Here is a 25,637-nt window from a genome sequence, read left to right as displayed (position 1 = left end):
GAATACTCGCTATCTTGGAATTAGGGGTGGGGTGCAAAGGATTTTCGCGCTGTCTCTCGTAAACTACAGAAAATTTCATCAAACATTATTTGTAGAAAATTATTTGTATTACTTTTTAGTGTAAAATGAAAAATAAAAAAGTTATTAACAAAAATAACTAAAAATTTTTGAAAAAAAAAAAATTCTTTTGGATCTTATAACTTTTTATTTAATTATTTTAGGATATGACATCAAAGCAATATTATAGATGATTTTAAAAGAATAATTTTTAATTCACTTTTTCATTTCAATAATTCCAATAATTTCTCTAGATTTTACAGCGCTCCGAATTTGAACGGGCTTTATTACTCGTAAGAGTACGATGAAAACCAACCATTAGATTTAATTTTTGTATTATTCACTATATTAATATAAATTTATTATCGACCCTTTTCGACACCACAAAACTTATTATTATTAATTATCTGAAGATAAATTTCTTGGTAACAAAAAGAACAAAACAAACTTAATAGATCTTCTCAAAACTGATCTTCAATTTAGGCACTTGGCAACCTGAAAAATAACTTTTATATCCAGCCTCAAAAGTGCATATTTTCGCTTTTTTGCGATTTTAAATTATTTATAACTTGAAAACTATCAACTTTAGAGAATAATGACGTTTCTTTTTTTTTGTTTAAAATGACTTAAGAAATTTCAAAAAAATGTTTAGAAAGCAAAAATCGGTGATTTTTGGAAATTGTTCTTAAAAATTTTGCCCGGTATCCTTTTAATTTGTTTAAAGAAACCGAATCAGAAATATTTTTCCTACGGGAGCGGCTTCACAACCTGGATTATAATACTTTTAAAGTCATTTGGAACCATTTTTTTGTACGGTATTTTGTTTTTGTTGATAACTGATGTCAATATTAACAAAATATATCAATGTCTTACAGACATTTTTGATCGTCATTACACTTATCAGAGGGAAATTAATTTTCCTCCCCTAAGTACATGTACTGTGAAAAATGGACCAAAACTGAACTATGCAAAAATGCAACTAAATTTAAATCAGTGAGTTTTATATTGGCTCAAATCACCTTCCTTGTACTACTTAACAATAGAGGGGTGCCCCTAGATTTCTCTCCCCTGTATCAGCCGATATATACGGCACTGCAAAATAGTAATCTAAATAACGATCTGAAACTATGTGTATGAATGCCCTACTGTATCAAATTGCCGAAATTAGGATCAAAATTTTCCGAAAATCAAAGTTTGTCCCTGCGACTGGTACCAATATTTTTGTACGGCATTAGCTCGCAGGTCATTATTTTTGTATAATTTACTTATAGTCCAATCGTCAGAGAGTTGACCCCTAAAAATTATAGAAACAAGCTGTTTTTTTCAGAGAACATTAATTTTGGGATCCCAAAAAAGATGCAAAAAAGTTAGATGCAGTACCATGATTCTGTAGCTGGGTAGCTGAGATAATTTTAAATAAAAATATTTATAAGCATTTTTGGTGTAGAATGAACCGTTCTCTTAGAAACAACGCTTGAAGCGACCGTCGATTTTGCATGTCAGTTACGCGCGCGAAATCAATGTTCAATAAAATTTGTATCAGCTGGACGGTAAAAATTCGATATCTTTTGATCCAAATTTCCTATCGACTAAAATCCACATGCGTTTTAAAGGCAAAAAGTGCAACTTTCGTATGCAGTTTTTATATTTTGCTGAAAATAAACTCAGTTTTTATAAAGGTGTCAAAAATTACCGTGGCGCGATTTTTGCCATTTTTTACGATTCTCGTGAGATCGATAAAATTGATCACTTTCATTGACCAGTTGTAGAAAACTTTTCATTTTTGGAGATTATTCTTTAAAAACTATGACATACAATTTCAATTTTGAGTTGTGGTAACAAATATGAGGCATTTGAAATATGAATAAAAAACGCAGAATTTAATGTTTTACATTACAAACTATCACACGTCACGGAAAATGCGTTTAAGAAGACTGTTTTGGGTGTAGATTATTGCAGTAGTTTTGTTCTTTTGAAAAACGTACTAGTGTAATTGAAAAAAAAAGTTTTAAATGTTTTAGATCGTTTGTTGTGTGAAAGTTTAAATACAACGTTTTTTAAGCATATTTCAAATACCTCTCATTTGTTGTTAAAACTCAAAACTTAAATTTCATACTATAGCTTTTAAAGGTTAGACTCTAGTAATCAAAACTTCATAGTGGTCGGTCAATAAAAAGGATGTATTGATCTCGCGAGAATAATAAAAAATGGCAAAAATCGCGCCACGTTTATTTATTTAACAACTGTATAAAATCTGAGTTTATTTGCGGCAAAATACAAAAACTGCATACAAAAACCAAACTCTTTACCTTTAAAACGTATTTAGATTTTTGTCGATAGGTCACTTGAATCAAAAGATATCGAATTTTTAACGTCGAACTGATGAAAATTTTATTGAACATTGATTTCGCGAACGTATCTGATATGCAAAATCGACGGTCGCTTTAAGAGATGTTTCTAAGAGAACGGTTCATTCTACACAAAAAATGATTATAAACATTTTTGTTTAAAATTATCTGAGCTACATTTTTTATTTGAAACATTTTTTTCTACCATGTACAATTTCTGTGTTAATCGATTTTTTTTGAGTTTTTACCCCCCTTCATGAGGGTTTTAGGGGGAAGCCCGGGGGTGAAAGTGGTAAACTGTTGCATCTTTTTTGGGTTCCCAAAATTAATATTCTCGGCAAAATTCAGCTTGTTTCTACGATTTTTAGAGGTTCAGTGGCATTTTCGTCTCTGACAACTGGAGTATTAAGTTATAAATGGCGTACAAATACGTTTGGCCAAAATGTCGCCCGCCCCTTGAATTCTAAGTTTACCTTACCTGTGTAGTCACCTCTACCGATAGAAATTGACGGCATAGTTTATAAAGTTATTATTACATATTGTAGTATTGATTTATATGTGATTCATACTGGGTCAAATGACTGTTTAAAATGTTTCACGGGCTTGTAGTCTATGAAGGAACCCAAATGATGGAAGCTTAAAATATTAGTACTTTTTACTAAAGTACTTTTATGAGATTGTGGTTATTTCCCATATAAATATTTTATTGTTTTGAGGGTAAGAGTCTTAGTGAGTTTATCGATGACAGGGAGTCGGTGCATATGGCTATGCGTTGGCTACTTTCAGGTCTGGATAATTCCGCTGTATGTATACTGTAGATTGTTGCAAGAAGAAAGGTCACAATTCTTTGATGTATTGAGGAAACTACGCAGCTTTTACTGTGTTTATCCTTGCTGATATCGGCATATATGTATGTATCAAACTATCATCTCTTTCATTTTACTCTATGTATCATTGTATTGAATACTTGTCTAAGCAAAAGGTTAGGTGGTTTCTTTTTGTCGTTGTTATATAGACTGGTGTTAAAAGTATGTGTTATGAGATACAGAATATGAAATATTTCATATGCAAAAACTGTTCTTAACGGTATACTCACAATGATTTGTTCTGGCGAATGAAAACGGAGCCGACGCAGCTACCCTAAAGACCAACATTTTATAAATTAACTGTTCGGATACCATAAAATAAAGTATCAATTGTTGAAACTTTTCGTTACACATGTTAAATGATCCAGATCCAGAACAAAACTTACGATTACCACATTGTATGCGGTTGTTCGCCGACTGGCCTAACGTACCTTATGAGTTACGACATATTTAACATTTTTAAACGTCATTCTTCTTTTCAGATAACATTTCTATAGAAGAGCTGTGGGTGATGATTTAAATTGGAAATGACGGAAGTCGCCATGAGTTTGATTCCATCCCGGAATCGGATCGCAACGGTAAGACATTATGAGGCGGCACCTCCACCAGGATTGGAGTTGGTAAGTACCTATTGTTTTAGAGTAATGATTTACGGTAGAAATGTGTGTACATGGTTTGAAGTTTTTGCTAATTATTTTATATAAAATTTACTTGTTTAAATCAAGTAATAACTTTTCAAAAATGATCTGAAAATCCTTATATGCGCCTAGATATACAGGATGAGTTATACTTATTGGTGGATATGCCAGGGTCAGGTTATTTGGACAACAATATGATTATTGTATTAAAAATATCTTCTTCTACGTACGCTATGCAGCGTGTAGGCGTTCATGCTGGTTGGATTATGTGTAAGAGTCTTTCTTCTGCTCTTCTTATTAATATATGCCTTATTAAAATATTCCAATTAAAAAAGATGCATTACATATAATGTCGAAATTTTTTGTCTTTTTGGTACTTAAAAACTTTACTGTATAAGGCCGTATGTATGAGGACTGTAGGTTTGACTTTTACGCGGAAGGCAGGGGATCGATCTCCAGCGCCGGTGATAATATCTAGTGATATTCTAAAGATATTTTAAATATCTACAAGCCCCAGGTCGACTCAGCCTGAATAAAATAAGTACCTTTGCTAAATCGAGCATAATAATCGGTTAAAGGATAGAACTGACCCTATTACCTTCCTTGTATACCGTAGGCCCAAGAAATAGCAGACTAAACCGTGCCCAAAGCCTCACTAGTGGTATAAAGGAAGACTATTATTATTAAGTTTACCCTATACCAATAAATTCGATTATTAAAATCACCACAGAGGCATAACTTTCAACAATGAATAATATTTTATTTCTTATATTAAATTTTGGTTTTACTTTTAAAACCCTTCGATGGCCGTTAGGATTTTGGTGAATACGCGGATGGCCGAAACGGGTCTGAAATGACCCGTGATACACTTACTTAGATCTTGTTCTCCCACAGGCTGTAGTTCTTTGGGAATAAAAAACTATTCTGTATTAATCATTTTATTAGATTGTTTAACGCATGTTACATGTTTTCTGTGTAATTTTTTGTTCATGGTCTTTGCAAGTAAATCGAGAACACACGTCGCGTTTGTTGGTATAAATTTACATATACTACACAAAAACTGCAACTTTCATGTTTACAACTGCTGGTAGTTGATAGGAAACTACTTTTTGTAATATTCCTTCCACATGTTTTAATTAACTTGATCACGTTTCTCTGAAACCCTCTTCCGTCGTCTTGATTTTTGTTGCCCTTTGCTTTATATTTTCTGCCACAAGTTGTTTCCCTAGGTGTTCAATAAATAATTTTCTCTTAGCCTTCATAGACGTACTGTCTTTCCATCCTGGATACTTTGTTTATGATATAACTAAAGCATTGTATGCAGCTATATTTATAAAATTAAAAAATAGCGTAAGAGGCCATTGCGTATACTGTGTTCATGATGCATGGTGGAAAGCAAAATAACACATTTTTTTCGACTATGCTATTATGGTAACACAGAACACAGAAAAACATAGAAATAAGAATGAGAAAAGGTACAAAGAAGTAAACAAAATCATTAAGAATAAGATTAAAGAAGCAAAAGAATCATGGCTACAAGATCAATGCATAGAAATAGAATCCCTAAAACAGAAGCATGACACTTTTAACCTACATAAAAAGAACAGAAACTTAACGGGAGGAAACGGATCACGAAATCATAACTTAATACTAGACGAGTACAACAATCCGCTCTACAAAAATGAGAGAATACTTGAGAGATAAAGGCAATACATGGAAGAATTATTCAAGGAAAAGCAAGAGACAGAAGTTAGTATTTCTGGATGTTCAGGACCAGAAATAACGCTCAGTGAAGTAACATATGCAATAAAAAGACTAAAAACCAACAAAGCACCTGGACCTGATAACATACAAGCTGAAATATTGAAACTATTTGAAAACAACTAACTCAAACTCCTAACGACTCTACTGAACAAAATCTATGAAACTGCAGCATTTCCTACAGATTGGCTAGTTTCTACCTTCATCCCTCTCCCCAAAAAGGCAAATACCATTAGGTGCTCTGATTACAGAATTATAAGCTTAATGAGCTATGCACTCAAAATCCTTCTTTCTGTTATTCACTCTCGCATATATAGAAAACTTGAAGAAAACATTAGCAGTGTTCAGTTTACTATTTTCCATACAAGTATTGATATAAAGAGCTCGAGACGTAAATTGCGAAGTCTACTCATGCTTTACAGACTTTGAAAAAGCACTTGACAAGGTGAAACATCAAAAATTATTTCAGATCCTGAAAGAATCTAGTATTGATGACAAAGATTTACGCCTAATTAAAAATTTATACTTACAGCAAAGGGTAACTGTACGAGTAGACAACGAAACGTCACACGAATTCCACAACCAAGGTATTGATGGTTTAAGAGAAGGTATAAAAATCAATGGTGAAATCATAAACAATTTAAGATATGCGGACGATACGGTTTTAATTGCTGATAATGTGGAGGATCTGCAAACATTAATAGACCGTGTAGTGGAAGCCTGTGGCAGATATGGCATGAAATTAAACTGTAAGAAGACCAAAATTTTTGTAGTAAGTAAAAACGACGTAATACAGCTCCAATTTATAGCTAATAATGAACCCTTGAAAATAATCGACAAAATTATATACCTTGGATGCAGCCTAAATAAGGAATGGGACCACTCACAGTAAAGTACTGGAGTGGTCCCTAGTCCATACAGAGTACTAAAGATCTGGAAATTATGCGTATCGAAAAAATCAGAACAATGACATACTTAGGGCAATGAGAAGTATGAACTAATTCAACTAATTTTAAAAGGCAAGATAGAAGGCAAAACATCTCAAGTCCATATTTAGGTCCATACATCTATTTGTCAACAAAGTTGTATGGACCAACATGATTGACAACATCCACAGAGGATAGACACCAAAAGAAGAAGATTATGGTAACGGATTTACTAAAAAGAATTTAACCATCAAATTGGAGCAGCAGAAATTTTTTGCATCGTAAAGAGCCTAAATTTTAATTATATATTTACCAAGTTTCTTGAAAATATAAACTTTGAATGGACAAAAATAGAAAGCAAATATCAGAAACTTCTCTCAGAGGTGCAAGTTTATTGCTCTGCTTTCTTTCTGGCCTGGTCGAAACAAATATATATTTAAACTTCCCATATATGACCAACAATAGTACATTCAGGATGGAATTCTACCTGCTTTCATTTTAGCTGTTAGAAATGCTCTAAATGATACATTTTTCAGTGATGGTTTGGCAGATAAAATTAACTTGAATATCGTCTACTATATTTAAAGTTCCAAGCAAAAGAGAACTTAAAAAACCAAATTCTGTGCAGTAAAAGCTAGAAGAAAACATGGATGAACGATAGAAGAAATACTAAAGCTCAGTAATTACTAAAGTTAGAAGTAAATAAAAAATCGATTACAAGAGAATCCGCGCAATAATTACGCGGAAGATAAGGTATGAGAAACTACAATATCATGAAAAAGAATGTAATAACTTGGAAAATTGTGGAAAGAAACATGACGTCGACTTGCTCTCGCAGCGTTGCCAAAATTTTCAAATAGTAAGTTTGGTTTACAGTTTGACCCTCTGGAACCCATTCAGTCATCACGATGCCGTTAATGTCAAAAAATAAACGATTAGATAAACGGCTTAAATTTTGATTTTGACATCCTTGCCTTTTTCATTCTTGGCGATGCAGGAGTTTTCCAGTGCATGGATTGTCGCTTAGTTTCAACATCGTATTTGAATATCTAGGTTTCATCGCAAGTGATGATGTTTTCCATTAATTCAGGCTCTCCATGTAACCTCTCAAGAAAATCTTAGCAGATCTGTTGAGGGACGAGCTTTTGGTCAGGGGTCAAATTTTTTGGAATCAACTTCGCACATACTTTCTTCATGTTCAATTCGTCATGTAAAATTTTTCTGATAGTTTCTTTATCGGCGTTTACAGTCTCAGCCATCATCCGAATGCTCATACGACAATCTCCGCGAACAATTTCATTTATTTTGGTCACTGTTTGCGGAGTTGAAACAGAGATAGGTCGACCTGGACGTAGATTATCTTCGACGCTCTCTTGGCCTTCAGAAAACCGTTTATACCATTCTAAAACCGTTTATACCGTTTCAACAAATTATAGCACTAAGTCGGAGTTTTTTTTTAATTTAACGAGAAATTTTACATTAATCCGTTGCTCATGTTTTTCGTCACAAATTGTTATCGGCACGAGAAAAAACACGTTCTTTTCTAACCTCTACAGAAAAAATACTACTACAGCGACAAAAACTTATTTTCGTACTAAAAGAGTAGACACTTCCAGCTATCCAACGCTGCTTTCGTTCAATGCAGTCTCGTTATTTAATAGCCAGACATCGTATAATCTGATAATAGATGAAACAATAAAAAGTAAAAAAAATGATATAAAATGGGAGAAAAGGAAATACAGATAATATGTTACGCCGATGACGCCATAATAATGGCGGAAAACGAAGATGAAGACTAAGGCTAATAGAGTAGCAAGATGCCTTAACAATACATATGGCGAAACAAATACCTCACAGTGAAAAAGAAAACTACGATATACGAAGAGGTGGATACGGCCACAACACATGTGGAAAAAAGAAAATAAACATGTGGAAAAAAAGAAGAAAGTAAAATAAAATTAAAATACAGAAAGAATGACAGACAACAGAACAATAAAAATAGCAAGAGCAGTTCGCTTATTGGAAAAAGGGCAATAGAACGCCCGATAAAAGGTGCTCCGACAACATTAGTTGAGACTAAAAACCGAAATAAAACATCAACAAAGCGGGAAGAGTCTGTCGTTGATTTAATTCTATCAAATCTCTCCCTTTTATCTATTTAATTTTAAAGGTAAAACATTGTGTGTAATATCTTAAGATACATTATAAAGTGAACGAAATGACACAAATCTAAAGTTAACGAAATATCATTATTATAAACAACTACACTGAAAAATCATTATTCCAAGTAGATATTAGCTAAAAAGAGCAAATAGCATAACAAAGCATAATTACGCTGTAACCTAGTAAAAGGCACCAAAACTTTGAAGACGGAATAAACTCTAATTTAAAACTCTGAAAATGGTACACAACAAAAGTCTTGGAAGAAGAAGGATACTTGTTTCAGGCGATTTCTTCTCTATTCACCTTTAAACTGCCAATATTGTAATGTTTCACTTCCCCTTTGTTTGCCACTGTTATAGAAGTTTTTTTTTTTAATCATTCGATTAATTCTGCTGATGCATCGAACATCTTTTAATTCGTTTAACATTTACATTACTGTGGTAGCTAAGAATAGCGTAAATTTAACAGTACTTATTCAATATTAAATTAGCAAACCTTTGAACTATGTACACATATCGTTATTGTATACTAAATTAAAATGGTTAGCATAACTTTTACAATTTGTTTTTTAAAATAAGGTTGAAGCGACCTTAAAACAAATGAAAAGTGGAAAAGTATGTACTTCCTTTTTGCGTGTATCGAATTAATATTATCCACACTATTCAACGTATCACTATTAGTTTGATTAATTGTTGTAATGGTAAATTTAATTAGACAATACTCACCTTTTACCTCCTAATAGTATTAATAAATTTATAGATTGATAACTTTACTTGGCTACTCGATAATATAAATATAAACAGTCGCATTTTATTGCTGCCTCTAGGTAGACAACCAGTTATACAAATCACTGTAGTCAGAGTTAGCGGTATGCCGGCCACGGTAAATTCAATACAACGTTAAGATGCAAAACTGTTGGAAAAATGAGAAAATAAGAAAAACACTCGTATAAATTAAATTATTAAATTAACGAAACAAAATTTTATAGAAGGATAAATTTATTGTAAAAATAGGTACTGTTTATAAACATTTCGCAACATACCAGACTATTAAACGTATCAAATACAGATAAGTAGGTACATCGATAATTTATTAACAATATCTCCAAATAGTGTAATTTCAATGCAAGGTCAAGATGCAAACCTAATTAAATCTATTAAATCTTTTAACAGTAGTAGTGATTTCTTTATTCTTGTGATCTTTAATGAATCAGTTTGTAATATTTGTTGGTAGGTATAAGTATAAAACATAGTGCCCAAAACTAGAGAAATACTCTTTTAATATATATATATATATATATATATATATATATATATATACATATTACTACTACACTACTGTAGGTAATTATACTTTTAATGATTGTATTATATATCTTGTGCTTGTTATTATTAGATATTGATTAATCCTAAAGGATACTATTGAGAAGAAAAATGCTCTTCTTGCTTGGTTGTTTTTCTCGTCGTCTACGTTGCCTTCTTTTGTGATGATCATTCCTAAATATTTATTTATTTTGCAATGTTTAATAACTTCTCCATCTTCCAATATGAGGTCCTGTTGTTTCCCTCCGATACACATATACTCGGTTTTTTGGATATTGTCACTAGTTGATCATCTGCAAATGACAAAGTGTATATGTTATTGTTGTTAATCGGCATTCCCATATTTCTACATTTGCGCTTCCACAGTTTTAGAGCCGGTTCTAGATAAACTTTAAATAATTTCGGGGACAGAAGCAGCCCTGCTTATAGCCTTTATTCATTTGGAATCCACTTGACAGATTATTTCCAACCTTTACCTTTGAGTTAGCATTAGCGTACAGTTCCTTCGTCGCATTTATTAAATTCATGCTTATGTTTGTTTTCTCTAACGCTTCCCATAATTTATAATGTGGTACGCTATCATAAGCCTTTCGTAGGTTTACATACAATAAATGTACTTCTTGATTAACGGCTATTTTCTTTTCAATAATCTGTGTAATGCAAAACAAATGGTCAACAGTAGATCTACTACCTGCCCTAAATCCTGCCTGTTCCTCAGCCTCTAAGTCTTTATATTCGCTTTCTATTCGGTTTTTAATTACTTTTCTGTATATTCTACTGACCGAGTTTGTCACGGCAATGCCTCTGTAATTGTCACATTCATCTCTTCTGCCTTTTTTGTGTATAGTGGATATGAATGATGTCTTCCACTCCTCTGGGGTTGTCATTTCATTAATGCAGTTTTGGAACAGTTTTGCTAAACTTGTATATAGTTTGGTTGTACCGTGTTTAATTAACTCTGCAGGGATGTTACCTGGACCCGGTGCTTTGTTATTTTTTAAAAATCTACATACATCTTCCACTTTTTTCGTTGTTATTCGTATGGGCGAAGTTAAAATATTTATATTTTGTGTTTCATTGCTGTCTTTAAATTGTGGTCTATCTTCCCTTAGGAGTTTCTCAAAATATTGGTCCCAGTTATCCATTTTTATTGTTGACACTATGACTCTTTTCTTATCTTCTCGTAAAGATCTTGTCAGTTATGCAGACGACCCAATACTCGTTGCGAACAGCAGAGAAGAGGTAAGAGGCAATTTTGGTTGATCGCGGGAGGTATGGAATGGCTGTGAAGTGTGAACAAAAAAACAACAAAAATCGTGATTGTCAGTAAGAACAAGATTGAAGACGAAACAATCTATGTTAAAGGAAAAGTTTTAGAGAAAGTATTCAGATACAATTGTAGTGAGTGATCAAATAATTATAATATCTCCAAAAAAGCTGTGTTTTTTGGTGTTTAACTGCATAAAACTGCATATAAGCGTCTAATGATGTGAGTATAACATAAAAATAAAGCAGAAACACGTTCTTTTACAAAATTTTGAAAAATGTTTCTCTTTGACCTTAAATAAACCTTAAATAATAATTTTTTGTTAAATATTTGGTGTGACCTCCTTTAGCTTTGATGATAGCTCCTTGATTCTTCTTGGCATGCTCTATGTCTTCTTTTATTTTATCGTCTCTATGTCAGCTGGCAATGAGTCTCTCAATTAACTGCTGCTTATTTGTGACAATTTCTCAGACAATCCTCCTCTTCATGGGCTTCTATAGATTTTCAATCGGGTTTAGGTCTGGGGAATTACCTGGCCACTTCAGTACATTATTGTTCTTTTTTTTTCAGGTACGATGTTACTGTTTTTGCTATATGGCACGGTGCTGAATCGTGCATGAAGGTATAATCTTCCGATTCGCCAAACCAGTCTTTAATTTGCGGCATTAGCTTTTTTTGCAGAACTTCAATATACTGATATTGGTTCATCATTTTCTTCACATTGTACAGCCTCCCTATGCCCTTGCTACTGATCACAGGTCATACCATGATATCGCTATGCTTTACTCGCTTCACTATGCAATCCTTGTAATATTTTTCACCCACCCGTCTTCGGACGAAGGTCGACTTGTCCATGAGCATTTCCACTGTAGACTAATCGGAGAAACAAAGCTGTGAATAAAAAAAAATATAAGATATTTTTTAGAATAAAACCATTGGTTATACGGATGTTAGCTTTAGTAGTGATGTAGTTTACCTTATTCCAATACTCAATTGTCCAATTTTGGTGTTATTTGGCCTATATTAGTATTTTTTTCGTCAAAGCGACGGTCAACTTTAGTTTTTTGGCGGGGCGACATGATTTGAAACCTTGCTCCAGAAACTGGCATCCCAGTCTTCCGAATAAGTCCCGTGAGAATTTTTTGTGGTTTCTTTCTGTTGTTTACGAAGATATCTCTCATGTGTTTTTTCGTCTCTGGGTAAAGTGACCACCTTTCGACCACATTTTTGAGCACGTTCATAAGTCAGGGGTTTCTTGGTATCAATTTTTTTATATTGCTCACTGTTGCTTGCGCTAATTGGCACTGTTGAGCTATCCAACGTTATAAAAGCTTTTTATTTCATAAAAGTATCTTTATCTGCACTATTTTAGTTTCAGGGATGTTTTTAGCCTTACCCATTAGGATTTTATTCTTAAAAATAGATATTTTTTGAAAATGCGTTTAAAATTAAAACTGATTTTTTTTCACTTAAAATTACTACTAATACATTATTAAAACATACTATATCGATAAAACGATATTAATATTTCAAAAACAAAATAAAAACAGACAAATTCAATTCTAACCTACAAGCGCAAATTCACCACAATGTGTATGTTGTGATATAATTTGACACGAATGACAGTTCTAGAGCTGTCAATGTCAAAAAAGTAAAGTTATTATACTCCATTCGCTTAGCTCGGGCATATTTTGACAGATTCATTGTCGGAAACCTACAACACAACAATTCCTACTTCTCAGTATTAATAGCTCAAGTGTACTAGGTACTATTGCAGACTTCTTTCGTTGAAAGAAGAAGAATTATTCTAAATAGTGGAAGTGTATACTAAACCCATAAAATATTGGGTAGTATATATTTAAAAAATATATTTCAGTTGTTATAATTTAACATAACTATTTATTATATGGTGCAAATAAATAAATAATTATTATTGTCGGTAATTCGTAAAGTTCTATTTTATTTACTATTTAGTTTGTTTACTATTAATATTGGCTATGAGTATGTGTGCTTAGTTGTATAGTACTTTCCAGCCACTTCTAGTCTGTCAAAAGTAACTAACTTCGCAAAAAAATAATTACTAAATCCATTAGACAGTTCGGACTGGGAATAGCGAACTGAGTATAGTGACAAAACATATTGGCCTACCTTAATTTTGTAACAGCATAATATTTTACTATAAAACTTATCAAAAAATATAATAAAACAAATGTGAAAAACTTTTTGGGACTGATCGCAATAATTTGATCACCTACTGTACTTAAGATGTAAGCTAAATGAACAATGGGACAGCAACCTTGAAATAAAACGTCGCAAGATAATCAGAAGCGCTTTCAATAGGTGTCAATATTATGCAATGGAAAATTGGGAATAGAAATTGAAACTAAAGTATTAAGATGCTACGTATTCTTTGCCCTTTTATGTGAAGTTGAAGCCTGGACAATAACGGACGCAACTGAAAAAGACTTGCCAGCTTTGAGCTGTGGTGTTATCAAAGAATTTGGAAGATATTATGGAAACAACACATAACAAATACGGAAATATTAAGAAAGATAAAAAAAAAGAAATACTCAACACTATAAAGAAAAGAAAAATGAGCTACTTTGGTCACATACTAAGAAATGAAAAATATGAGTTGATCCTATTGGTTATACAAGCAAAAGTGGAAGGAAAAAGAGGACCGGGGAGACGACGCACATCCTGGTTGAAGAATTTAATGCAGTGGAGTGGAAAAACAACAATAGAACTCTTCAGAACAAACAGTATAATATTAGTAAGCAGACTTGCAATAAAAAATACATAACTCCTGAAATTAAGTAATGTAATGTTAATTTGCCTATTGGCAAATTATAACAAAACTAAAGCAGGCCACGTAGAACTCTTACAACAATCGAAATTAAAATTTTATGATCAATTGATAAGTAATTCAAATAATAAAAATAATACATCCTGAATACAATTAAGTTAAAGGAACCATTAGTTGACAGTGATCCAGTAGTTGACAATATAAGTTTCGTTTTTACAAAATAAGCTAAATTTTATTATTAGAATCCAGAAATCTACAGTTGAAAATAGTGGGGCCATCTATCTGTTCATCCCACAAGTTAAAACTTCCTACCTTTAGCAAATTCAATATAGCAGCAAATGGCAGTTGGTCAGTTTTGTGTTGTGGATAAAATTAGTATTTTTTAAAGAAAAGTATTTAGAAGGTTAGTATTTTTGCACAACATATGGCATGTTTATTTGTTTGTATTAAATTATTGTAAAACCCCAATGTATATTGCAAGCTATAAGCAAACTCAAAATATGCTTAAAAAGTAGCTATCCCATTGTGTACAATATTGTACATGACATCCATGTAAAGTAGTTGACATGGATGTCAACTACTAGCCAAATTATTGTGAACGTTATTTGTCCATAAAAACGCTTTACAAGCTTTCTCAATGCGTGTTGTTTTTTCTAAAATATTCTCAAGATGATATTTCAAACTGTACCAGTAGATGACAGCATGTCATTTACTAGATCATATGACTGTTAACTACTGGTGTTTCTTTATTTCAGATATTTTATGATGCCTCCAACCAAAGTAAATATGTTTTGTTATTCTGAAGAGCAAATGGTTCTTCTAGCTCCATTGTTTTTAGCTTCTCTTGAAGCTTAAAACAATGGAGTACCCACAACCCCAGAAGTACATTAATTAATAGAATTAATAAAAGCGTGTCAAAATTTAGACAAATGGGCCCAGATTCCATTTTGACGAAGGAAGAAGAAAAAATATTGTCCTTTGGATTTTCACAATTTCAAAAGCTGGGTTTCCAATTGGTAAAAAAGCTTTACTTACCAGCGTCCAACACTTAATACAAGAACTGTAAAGAAAGAACCCTTTTAAATCAAATAGACCTGGGCGGAAATGGTACTATAGTTTTTTGAAACGAAATTTGGAAGTATCTACAAGGACTGCTCAAAATTTAACAATAAGCAGAGCTTAAGTAACTAAGAAAAGTGTATTAAATTGGTTTCAAGAAATTAAAACTTATGTAACAGAACATATAAACAAGTTTTGAATGATCCCTCACGAGTGTTTAATGGAGATGAGTCTGCATTCTTTCTTAATCCAAAAGGTAGTAAAGTCTTGGTAAAGAAAGGCGATAAAACTGTATATCAGCAGGTCAACAGTGATGACAAAGAATGCCTTACAGTTTTAATAACTGGAAACGCAGCTGGAACGATGGCACCTCCAATGATATTGTTCCGTAACGAACGAATTCCAAGAGACTTAGCTGTTAGTGTTCCTGAATGGTGGGGTATTGGGAAGAGCGAAACTGGTTGGATGACCGGAGAGACCGAATACGTCACAAATGCCTTTCTATCCATGGTTGTTAAATGCCGGTATTACTTTGCTAATGATTCTTTTCATAGATCAAATCATCATTTCAATTCTGTGAAAGTAAGGGAATAATTTTGATTGCCTTATTTCCAAATGCCACTTATCTCATTCAGCCTATGGATATAGCTGTGTTTCGTACTCTTAAGGATGGTTGGAAAAATAAAGTTGCAGCAATGGAAATTAACCAATTATGCTGCTTATGTGTTAAAAAGATTTACTTTTCTCCCTTACTTGTCGAACTACTGGAAGAAAGAATGACACCAACTGTACTTCAAAATGCATTTCGAAAATCTAGCCTTGTTCCTTGGAATCCAAATGCTGTTAAACTAATAAACACTGAGTTACATACATCTGATATACCCAACCATTGCAACGCTGCGGCAAGTCAAAAAATCAAAGTGTTAGAAGTTGGCCTAAAATTCTTAGAAGATAATATTGATAAGGAGAAAATTGCAATATTTAAAAATAGAGATGAATGGGATGGAGACATACGTGATCATTCTTTGTTTTATTCTTTTTTAAAGAAAAAATGTCTGAATTAAACGTTCTTAAATCCCAAATAATAAAAATGGAGATTAAAAAACAAAAAATCCAAATGAAAATTTGAGGGAAGAGACTGAAGTACCTTCTGAATCTAATTTTCCTCTAGAGGAGCCAAATATTGGTAATGAGTTATTTAAAGCACTCTCATCTCCTGTTAACTCACCAACTAAAACAACAAAATATTTTACACCTAAAAGAAGTCAAACAGAAGCCCTGCAATTGAGACAAACTTCGACGTTATCATATGTGGTTCCATCTCCATTTAAAAGAGCTCAATTTTGGCCTGAGCCCAAACAGTCAAAGCAATTAAAACGAACTAAGAAGGAAAAAGTACCTTCAGTTATTACTGCAAAACAATGGCAAGAATATCACGAGAAAAAGCAAATGGAAAAAACAGTACAAGAGGAAAATAAAAAGCTAAGGGCGGAGGAAAAAAAACGAAAAAAAGAAGAACGAGAAAAAATAAAAAAAGAAAAAGAAAAAAAAGTGCAACTTCTCGGAGATAAACGAAAAACGCACAAAAGAAAAGTATTTATTTCTTCAGATTCAAAGACTTGTGAAGAATAGCAAGAGTCTGGTGATAGCCTTGATGATATCAGTTTTATGTGGACTGGTACAAACAATATTAAACAAAAAGATAAAGTGTGTGACACAGAAAAAGATACAAATTTAAATTTTAAAATTGAAGAACGTAATACAGACTCGACGACTGAAAATATACCTAACAATGGACAAAACTCCACACAAGTGTATAAAGAAGGTGACAACATTCTTGTGTCATTTCCAGGCAAAAAGAAAAAATATAAATTTGTGTGTGTTATACAAGAAGTGTGAAACAATGATGAAGTTGAAGTTGTAGATCTGACGGCTTGTAATGAAACAAAAACCGTATTTAAGTTGAATGAGAAGACATAAGTTTCATTAATTTTTCCCAAATCCTTGAGAAGTTAGAATTTCGCAATGTAACTTGTGCTGGAGATCAATTAAAATATGAATTTAAGGAAAAGCTTGTTGGATTAGTTGATGGATAGTTAAAATATCGTCAATTACTGGATCCTGTAGGTGTCAACTCCCGGAATTTTGAAAATATTAAATGTCATCTACTGTTAATTTGCAACCTCTAAGAAAATCTAACATTTTTGTTTAATATTACATTTTGTAAATAGTTTCAGTTAGTTTCATATTTTACAAACATTAATAACTATCGTGAGATATAGTTAATAAAAATATATAAATCTGTAACTGTTTTATTGCCAGATTTGTATATATTTTTTCTTAAGCTGTCAACTACTGGTTCCGTTACCTTATAAGAGCTTATTGCTAGTCAAATGTTATTATACTGTGGAAGAGTTTGTTTCGGACATAAAGATCACCTAAATGTTGTAATGTTTATATAATTTATAAATTTACTATTTTCGTTGGAGATAAGCCACAATTTTACTTTGTTTATTTGACGTTTCGATTTGCACTTCGCAAATCATTCTCAAAATACAAAACATTGTTTTATATTTTAAGAACGATTTACGAAGTGGAAAATGAAACGTCAGATAAATTTATTTTAAAGTAAAATTGTGACTTATTCCCAAAAAATAGTAAATTGCACACATGAAAATAGTCTCATCAAAATTTATTAGTTAGGTAATTTATAAATGTTTTAATTTTATTTGTCTGTAAAACGAATGACTTGCCCTATATATTGCATATGTCTCAAAAAATAAATAAATATTATCATTATTAAATACTTCTCTACTAACAAACGTTTAGAATATCTTCTTTTCCAAGTCTGTTAAAAACAATTTAAACAACACGATGCAGTCGGATAAGGTAATATAGGAACTGCTGCCATTAAATACATCTTCGTTCAATATCATAAATAATTCTGCTAACAAATTTCCTCTCACATAATATTCACTTTTATAGAAACCGAAAGTAGGTTTCGGTCGACATTCCTGAAGAACCGCGCCTGCTTCGGTCTTAATACACCATTTTTATACAAAATGAATCTATAAGGATTCTAGTATCGGTGATTTATGGTTCCCACACACGCAAATAACGCAACAATGCTCTTTCAACGGCTGTATTAGATAAATGTTAACATTGTTTCCAGTTGTTTCAAGTACCCAGTACGAGTACCAACAAGATCGGATTTACATAAAATGCATAGAATAAGTTGAACAGGTGCGGTAAGGCGGCGATAGACTAAAAATAAACGGAGTTTTGTTATTTTATTAGGTTATGGCTGGATGATCTTGTTTGCCATTGAAATGTTCTAGATAACTAGACGATGGCCACTGTGATTCCACCGCCACTTAGATTAAAATTTAATATAATGAACATCCTTTTGAAAAATATACATACAGGGTGAGTTTTTAGTCCGACATCGGTCGATAATTCGATTATGGTATAGAATATCCAAAAAACTTCTTTAGAAAAAATGTAGGCAATAATATTCTACATACTTGGAAAATATGTTTAATTCTGCAGTGTGATGAATAACTACGTGGTATAGCGAACATCATCATCATCATCATCATCATTTGACTCTACAACTCTATGTGAGTCTTGGTCGCGTTAAATATTTTCCCTCCATTGTTGTCGGTCCTGAGCAGCTATTTTCCATTGCTGTATTTCCATTTTGCGTAGATCACTGGCTACTGCGTCCTTCCATCTCTTTCTTGGGCGACCAACTGACCTTCTGCCTTCGGGCCTTTCCCAGAATGTGGTGTTCAGGAGTCTTTCGTCACTCGATCTTAGTACGTGGCCCGCCCATCTTATTCGGTTTGCTTAAATGTAGCGTACTATGTTTTCATCTTCATATACTGTCTGGAGTTCATCATTGTGTCTTCTTCTCCATTCTCCTGTTGTCTCTTCTTTGCAAGGTCCATAGATAGTCCGCAGTATCTTTCTTTCCAGTACCAGTAATTTTGTCGTTTCCCGCTGGTTCAGAGTCCATGTCTCGTTTCCATACGTTAATGTGGGACGAATTATTGTCTTGTACACTCTTATTTTTGCTGGTATTGAGAGTATTTTTGATTAAAGTACGGTCATTAATGAGTAATATGCCCTGTTTCCTGCAATGATCCTGGCTGCCACGTCCTTTTCATATTTATTTTCAGATGTTATGATCGCTCCCAGGTACTTAAATTCTTTGATGACTTCAAAGTTGTATTTATTGATTGTTACGTTTTGTCTAACCCTTGGTCTTGGGTCTTCGTAGCCACCATGTACTTGGTCTTGTCCTAGTTGACTCTTAGACCAACTTCCTTGGCTCCGTTTTCGAATAGGGTGAAAACTTCTTTTGCATCTCTGGTGGATTATGCAATTGTGTCCATGTCATCCGCAAACGCCAATAGTATTTTTGATCCTTGGGCGGCAAATCAGTTTGTCAGTTATGGTTGAGCTTTCCTTACCGCATGTTCCAGTGCAAAATAAATAGCAGGGGGGCGAGAGGATCTCCTTGTTTAAGCCCGGTGTCAATGAGGAATTTCTCCGACGTGGTACTGTCTTTGTTGCCCTGTCGGGGCGCCTTTTGTCAATGGTCTCAGCAGCAAGTGCAAAGAGACCGATTTTTTTTTTATTATGTGCTTGTTGGAGATAAGGCTACATTTCACAAAAATGGAATGGAGAATCGGCATAATTTTCATTACCACGCATTAAGCAATCCCTATTTTGTTACCACTCATAGTCAAAATAGATGGTCTATAAATGTTTGGGGTGGTATTGTTGGCGTATATGTGATTGGCCCACATTTTTTTGACGTGAATGGTGCTATATATCTGGATTTTCTAAATAATTTTCATTGTAGTTCGAGTCTGTTGATAAGTTCAAATTATTATGTAAATAAGTAGGTGTTATTTAAATGTAATAATTGTAAACTATAACTCGAATAAATTCGAATAATTGGATGTTTAAAAAACTTGCAGTAAATATTAATAGTTCAACATATAAAAATCAAGTATGCAAACAAGCAATTTAATTAAACCCAGCCTGAGAGACTTGTACACCCCTTGAAATGACATTCGGGTGTTACAATTCATTGCAGCGAGGTGTATTAATTATTGTAAAAACAGGAATCACTCCACCGCGCTCCAGTACTCCAGACCATTTCTTTCCCCCCTATAGCGCTCTGATGCGCTATAGGGGTACAACTATCAGCCAAATGCTCGTCATGTGGGAGTCCTGAGTCCTCAGTAGTTCCCTAACCGATCAATGTAGGCTAGCGTTAGGCGCTTTATTCCTGCTAATTTCGCGTGACTTATCTGCGAATATGAATTGCTTGCTCGGGTCTTAAGTCTCTGCTCCAAGCTACGCCCAGTTCTGCGACTTGGTGCTCAAGGATTCGGGCCTTTCGTGCCCGGTTTTTTTTGGTTTTTGTTGGCTTTAAATTTAATAACCATTTATTTATTTTCTGCTTCTGAAGAGGGCAGCGGCCTCTTGTCCTTTGTTTGTATTATTTTTTATAGTTTTAGAAATTTTTTGAAAAAAAAATTTTGGACAAAAAGGGAAATTATTAAAAAATATGCAATTTTAATTACAATTGTTGTGGTTTTTCGCAGAAAAATATAGTAATCGATATAAAATGTTATTTGCAAATTACACCACGGTCGTTGGATAAACGAGTTCTCTAAAATATTAGCAATAGATCTTTATCTATCATAAATAACATAGTACCCTCATTGTATGATATACAAATGATATGTAATTACATATCTTCAGTACCATATTTCAACAATAATTGTTACATAATCTAAACTTTCTTCGCCTCTAGTTCCAGCATAATTTATTTGTTAAACTCAATATTATTGTGACTGTAGAAACAAGATGAGAGTATAATAGATCTAAATGTTCATCTGAATTATAAATCATGAAATAATATATGGTTGTTGGAAAATAACAATTACGAAATTTTCGACATGATGAATTATACAGGGTGTCAATTATTTTGATATTAGCGAAAACTTGATAGCTGGGATAAAAAAACACACATAATACTTTCTTTCAAAGAAGGTTTTCTATTCACTATTTTTTTTCTACCGAAAAGGACCTGACAAGTTCTTTGGGATAACCTTTTCGTCAAAAAATAAATCTTTAACAGCAAGAGTAGATAAACTGTTTAAACTTTTTTTTATTCAATAAAATTTAAAAATTCAAACACATTAAGGATTAAAACTGAAATTTTACAATTAACATTATTAGAAATATCTATTTTTGGAGCATCACAACTTGTACTCGTTTGCTTAAACACTTGATTCGAGGTACTGGATTGATTTTCTGGCCCGCCAAGTATACACTTGAATACAGCAATCTTATTTCTTATTGACTTTTTAAATAAAAATATATTATAATTTTTGTGCTAAAAATTACAATTTTCTTTGAAATTCTATTTTTCACTTGAACTTGAAGTCTTGCTATAGAAAAAATGTTGTATTGCACACGACCATAAAATCGCATTATATTCTCGAGCATAATTAGCGTCTCGACTGACGTCTCGACGACGCTAAAAAACGCTCTCGAAGATAAAGTACAATTTTATCGTCTTGTACAATAAATAACTATTATACCATACCGTATTTTATTGTAATTTAATAAAACAATAGTTTGAAAAGCCTTTCAAATGACAAAACGTGAAAAAAAAGTCAAATAACAAAGTTTTTGTTTTTTTAAAATCCACAAGGAAAATGAAATTCCTGTAGTGGGCTGTATACCTTGAATTATAAAAACTCTTATTTAAAAAAACCTTTATACAGGGTAAATATATTCTAAAAATGCCCTTTCGAGTTACATCGCAGACCGTTTTTGGACTAATAAGTCATCATTTATACATATTATGCTAATAAATTTAAATGATGTTTTGTAGCATTTTCGTTTCACCCCCTAGGTATATAATGAAAGACCAAAAAATATTTTTGATCTTTTTGCGTCTCAGAGATTGATAATATAAACATTTTAAGTCGATTTTTTTCACGAAATTCGGTGAAAACTTACCTTTTTTATGTCCTAAAAACGCTGTATATTTTTTATTTAAAATATTTATTTTTGCCGCTCATTTTGATTTGATATCGAAAAAGTAGCCCAATTTTCAATAGAAAAATTCCACGTTAAAATACCTACTTTTTGACGTGACAACGTCTTAAATTAGGTTGTGGCTCGGAGTCATTCATGAAAAAGTGTAACGCCCGCTCACGTCTGTTACGATGAGTCACCGAACGAGAGAGAGGCCCGCCGGACCGGCGAATGCCTTGCGTCTCTCTCCCACTCAAACATGATCGGTCCGCTGCGCGCGCAGCACTAGAGAATTAGGCGCGTTGAATCGGTGCGTGCTTGTGTATCTGTCTTTCTCGAGCGTTCTTGGCGTTCAAGACACATTACAGCAGAAACACTTCCTTTCATTTCATATTTCTCCTATCATCGTCCTATCCTCAACAAAATCACTCAAATAGAAATTAGTTAAGTTTAAGTTTACATGTTTACAATGTTTTAGTAAACAAAATATATTTCTATAGTTAAAATTTGTGCAATTCTTATTTTCATTCAATTCCTTGTTCCTATTGTGCAATTTAATAATATTCATATCAATAAATATTCTACCGAGAAAAAGACGTTGTCACGTAAAATCTTCGCCCGTAAAACCGACTTTACAGGCAACCGATTTTTTTTTTAAAGAGTTGATATGATTTTTGTTTTTTAAAACCTCAACTTTCTGATAAAAAAATTATAGATTACTACCTACTGCAAATTTTCTCAGAAAATTTAAAAAACAAAAAAAACTCGAATTCGAACAATTTGTGTTAATCAATATTGAAAATTTTGAGCTATTTTTCAGCGACCCCTTTTTCTTTCAGTTCGTTCTTTATAAAAAGTAGGCACATTTCTCAAACGAACTGAAATGTTTTTACCGAAATCATTTAATTTGTTTCGTTTTTTAATTTTGTTATCCCTTTTATCGTTATTTTGAACAGATCGAATTTCTTCAATTGAAATATTACCGAAAAACCCACTGCAGAAAAAGCTGTGATATTGAAAACTAAATGAAAGATCGTGTTATTTCTTTTTCTTTCTTTGTTTTTATCTGTCTTTAACTGAAGTTTTTTGAAAAAACTTTCTATTCCAGAAGATATTCGCTACAACTAGAGGAGCAAATCAGAAATAGAAAGCAAAAGCAAAACGAATCAGCTAATAAATATATAGGCATTCAAACATTAGTTAGATGAAAAGATTATTTTTCAAAAAATTAAGAACTGGAACAAATATATAGAAATATGTTACCGGAATATAAACTTTATATTCGCCACCGAGACTTTGAAGATTTAACTGAATTTTCAAGACTTAGCCCAAGAATATGAAGCCATAGAAGACGAAAAGACCCGACTAAAGAGACTAAATAAACCGTTCCCTCTATGACGGTGACGCCTATGGGGGTATGAGGGATGGAATAGCCATCTGCAAGTGGTTGGCGTTAATGTGCTTATGTGATCCAAGAAGTGTTTATTATTTGATACAAAAACTTAGATAAAATACATACGGTATTAGTTTTGTTAGTTAGACTCTATTAGAGAGAGTCGTGTTATAACCTTCAATAAAGAAACACACATATTTGCAAATTCATATCGCCCTATAAGCCTACTCCCAATAATGTCAAAAGTATTAGAAAGGCTGCTATTACATAAAGTCGAGCAAGTTGTTCTCATAAACGAAATTATACCAGAACACCAATTCGGATTTAGACGTGAACACTCAACCATCCAACAATACCACAGAATAGTAAATATAATTAAAACAACTCTCGAAGAGAAAAAGTTTTGCTCTGGAGTGTTTCTAGATATACAACAGGCATTTGATAGAGTATGGCATGAAGGTCTATAAATTGAAATTACACCTACCAAACAGACCAACTATACTTTATACTAAAATCATATCTTACTGATCGTTACTTCCAAGTCAAAATTGAAGACAGCTACTCAAATTACCACATCATACAATCTGGCGTACCTCAGGGTAGCGTTTTGGACCCATTTCTGTATCTGATATTTACAGCAGACGTTCCAATCAGCAATGATACCTTCTTAGCTACATTTGCCGATGACACGGGAATCTTGGGGGTGGATATCGACCCTAATGTAGCATCACAAAAAGTACAAAATTATTTAGATCAATTACAAAATTGGCTTAAGCAATGGAAGATCAGTGTTAATGCTAGCAAATCAGTACAAATTACTTTTACAACAAGAAAATCCACATGTCCACAAGTTTATATTAATAATACTCCCATTCCTATAAAACCAGTTGTCAAATACTTGGGATTGCACCTGGATGAAAAACTTACATGGACAACGCACATTAAAACTAAACGGAAACAACTAGATCTTAAACTACAACATATGAACTGGCTATTTAACAAAAGGTCTCAGTTATCTCTTGAAAATAAACTGCTTCTGTACAAAGCTATACTTATACCAGTTTGGGCATATGGAATAGAACTATGGGGCTGTAGTAAACCTTCAAATACGAAGATACTTCAAACATTCCAATCCAAAATACTCCGTATGATAAGTAAAGCTCCATGGTATGTATCTAACCAAACACTTCACAATGATCTGGACATCTCATTACTTAAGGACATAATAAAGAATCACTCAATAAAATATAAAAATCGCACCACTGATCACAACAACGAACTGATAAATAACTTATTCACCTAACCACTTGCCGAAAGAAGATTGAAGAGGGTATGGCCAGAAGACCTACCGCAATAATACTTAGAGAACCGTCACTGGACTGTACCTAACTCACGTTAATTTACTTACAGACTATTTACTTATTACTCTGTGTATAGAGTAGATTGTAAACATGTAATGTAACAATAAAAAAAATCTGTCTTTAACTATGGAATGTAGCTATTAAAGTCTTATCATTATATTGAATTTGATAAGTTCGATGAATAAAGGCTGTTCATTGGTGTCAAGAATGTTCATCAACATAAATATGTTAAAGTTCAATTGTTTTGTATTTATTATTATTTTTTAATATTGTACTAAAATATCATTCGATTTTATTTTTGAGGTTATGTTAGGTTAAACATACTATTTATGAAAGAAAATAATAATTATTTTTAATTTAGAGCTGATTGATGCAGATGATCATTGAGGATAGAGTTCAAATTATGAACACGATAGAGAGTTTTTATAGACAACTATACAAAGAACAGCAATGTAACCGGAGTGGATCATTACCAAAGATAATCAATCAGGGACTGAAATTTTACCGGACGTAACACCCAATGAAGTTCGAAGGTCAGTGCAAGAAATGAAAAAGAAGTCCCCCGGAGGCGATGAAATAGTGGCAGATGCCTTGAAAGTGGC

General features: G+C 32.9%; 1 protein-coding gene across 1 annotated transcript in view; it reads left to right on the top strand.

Moving 5' to 3' along the window:
* The window catches only part of chas (chascon), a 380,862-nt gene that overhangs the window by 108,709 nt on the left and 246,516 nt on the right, over window positions 1-25,637 (top strand). The window contains exon 2 of the mRNA XM_072538203.1: window positions 3,754-3,891. Within this exon, the coding sequence (XP_072394304.1) occupies window positions 3,799-3,891 (93 nt within the window). The 5' untranslated portion in view covers window positions 3,754-3,798. The remainder of the gene's footprint in view (window positions 1-3,753; window positions 3,892-25,637) is intronic.

The sequence above is a fragment of the Diabrotica undecimpunctata genome, chromosome 7 (assembly GCF_040954645.1).
Source record: "Diabrotica undecimpunctata isolate CICGRU chromosome 7, icDiaUnde3, whole genome shotgun sequence".
Taxonomy (NCBI): domain Eukaryota; kingdom Metazoa; phylum Arthropoda; class Insecta; order Coleoptera; family Chrysomelidae; genus Diabrotica; species Diabrotica undecimpunctata.
Note: the sequence above shows the minus strand (reverse complement) of the source record. Positions and strands in the feature narration are given on the sequence as shown.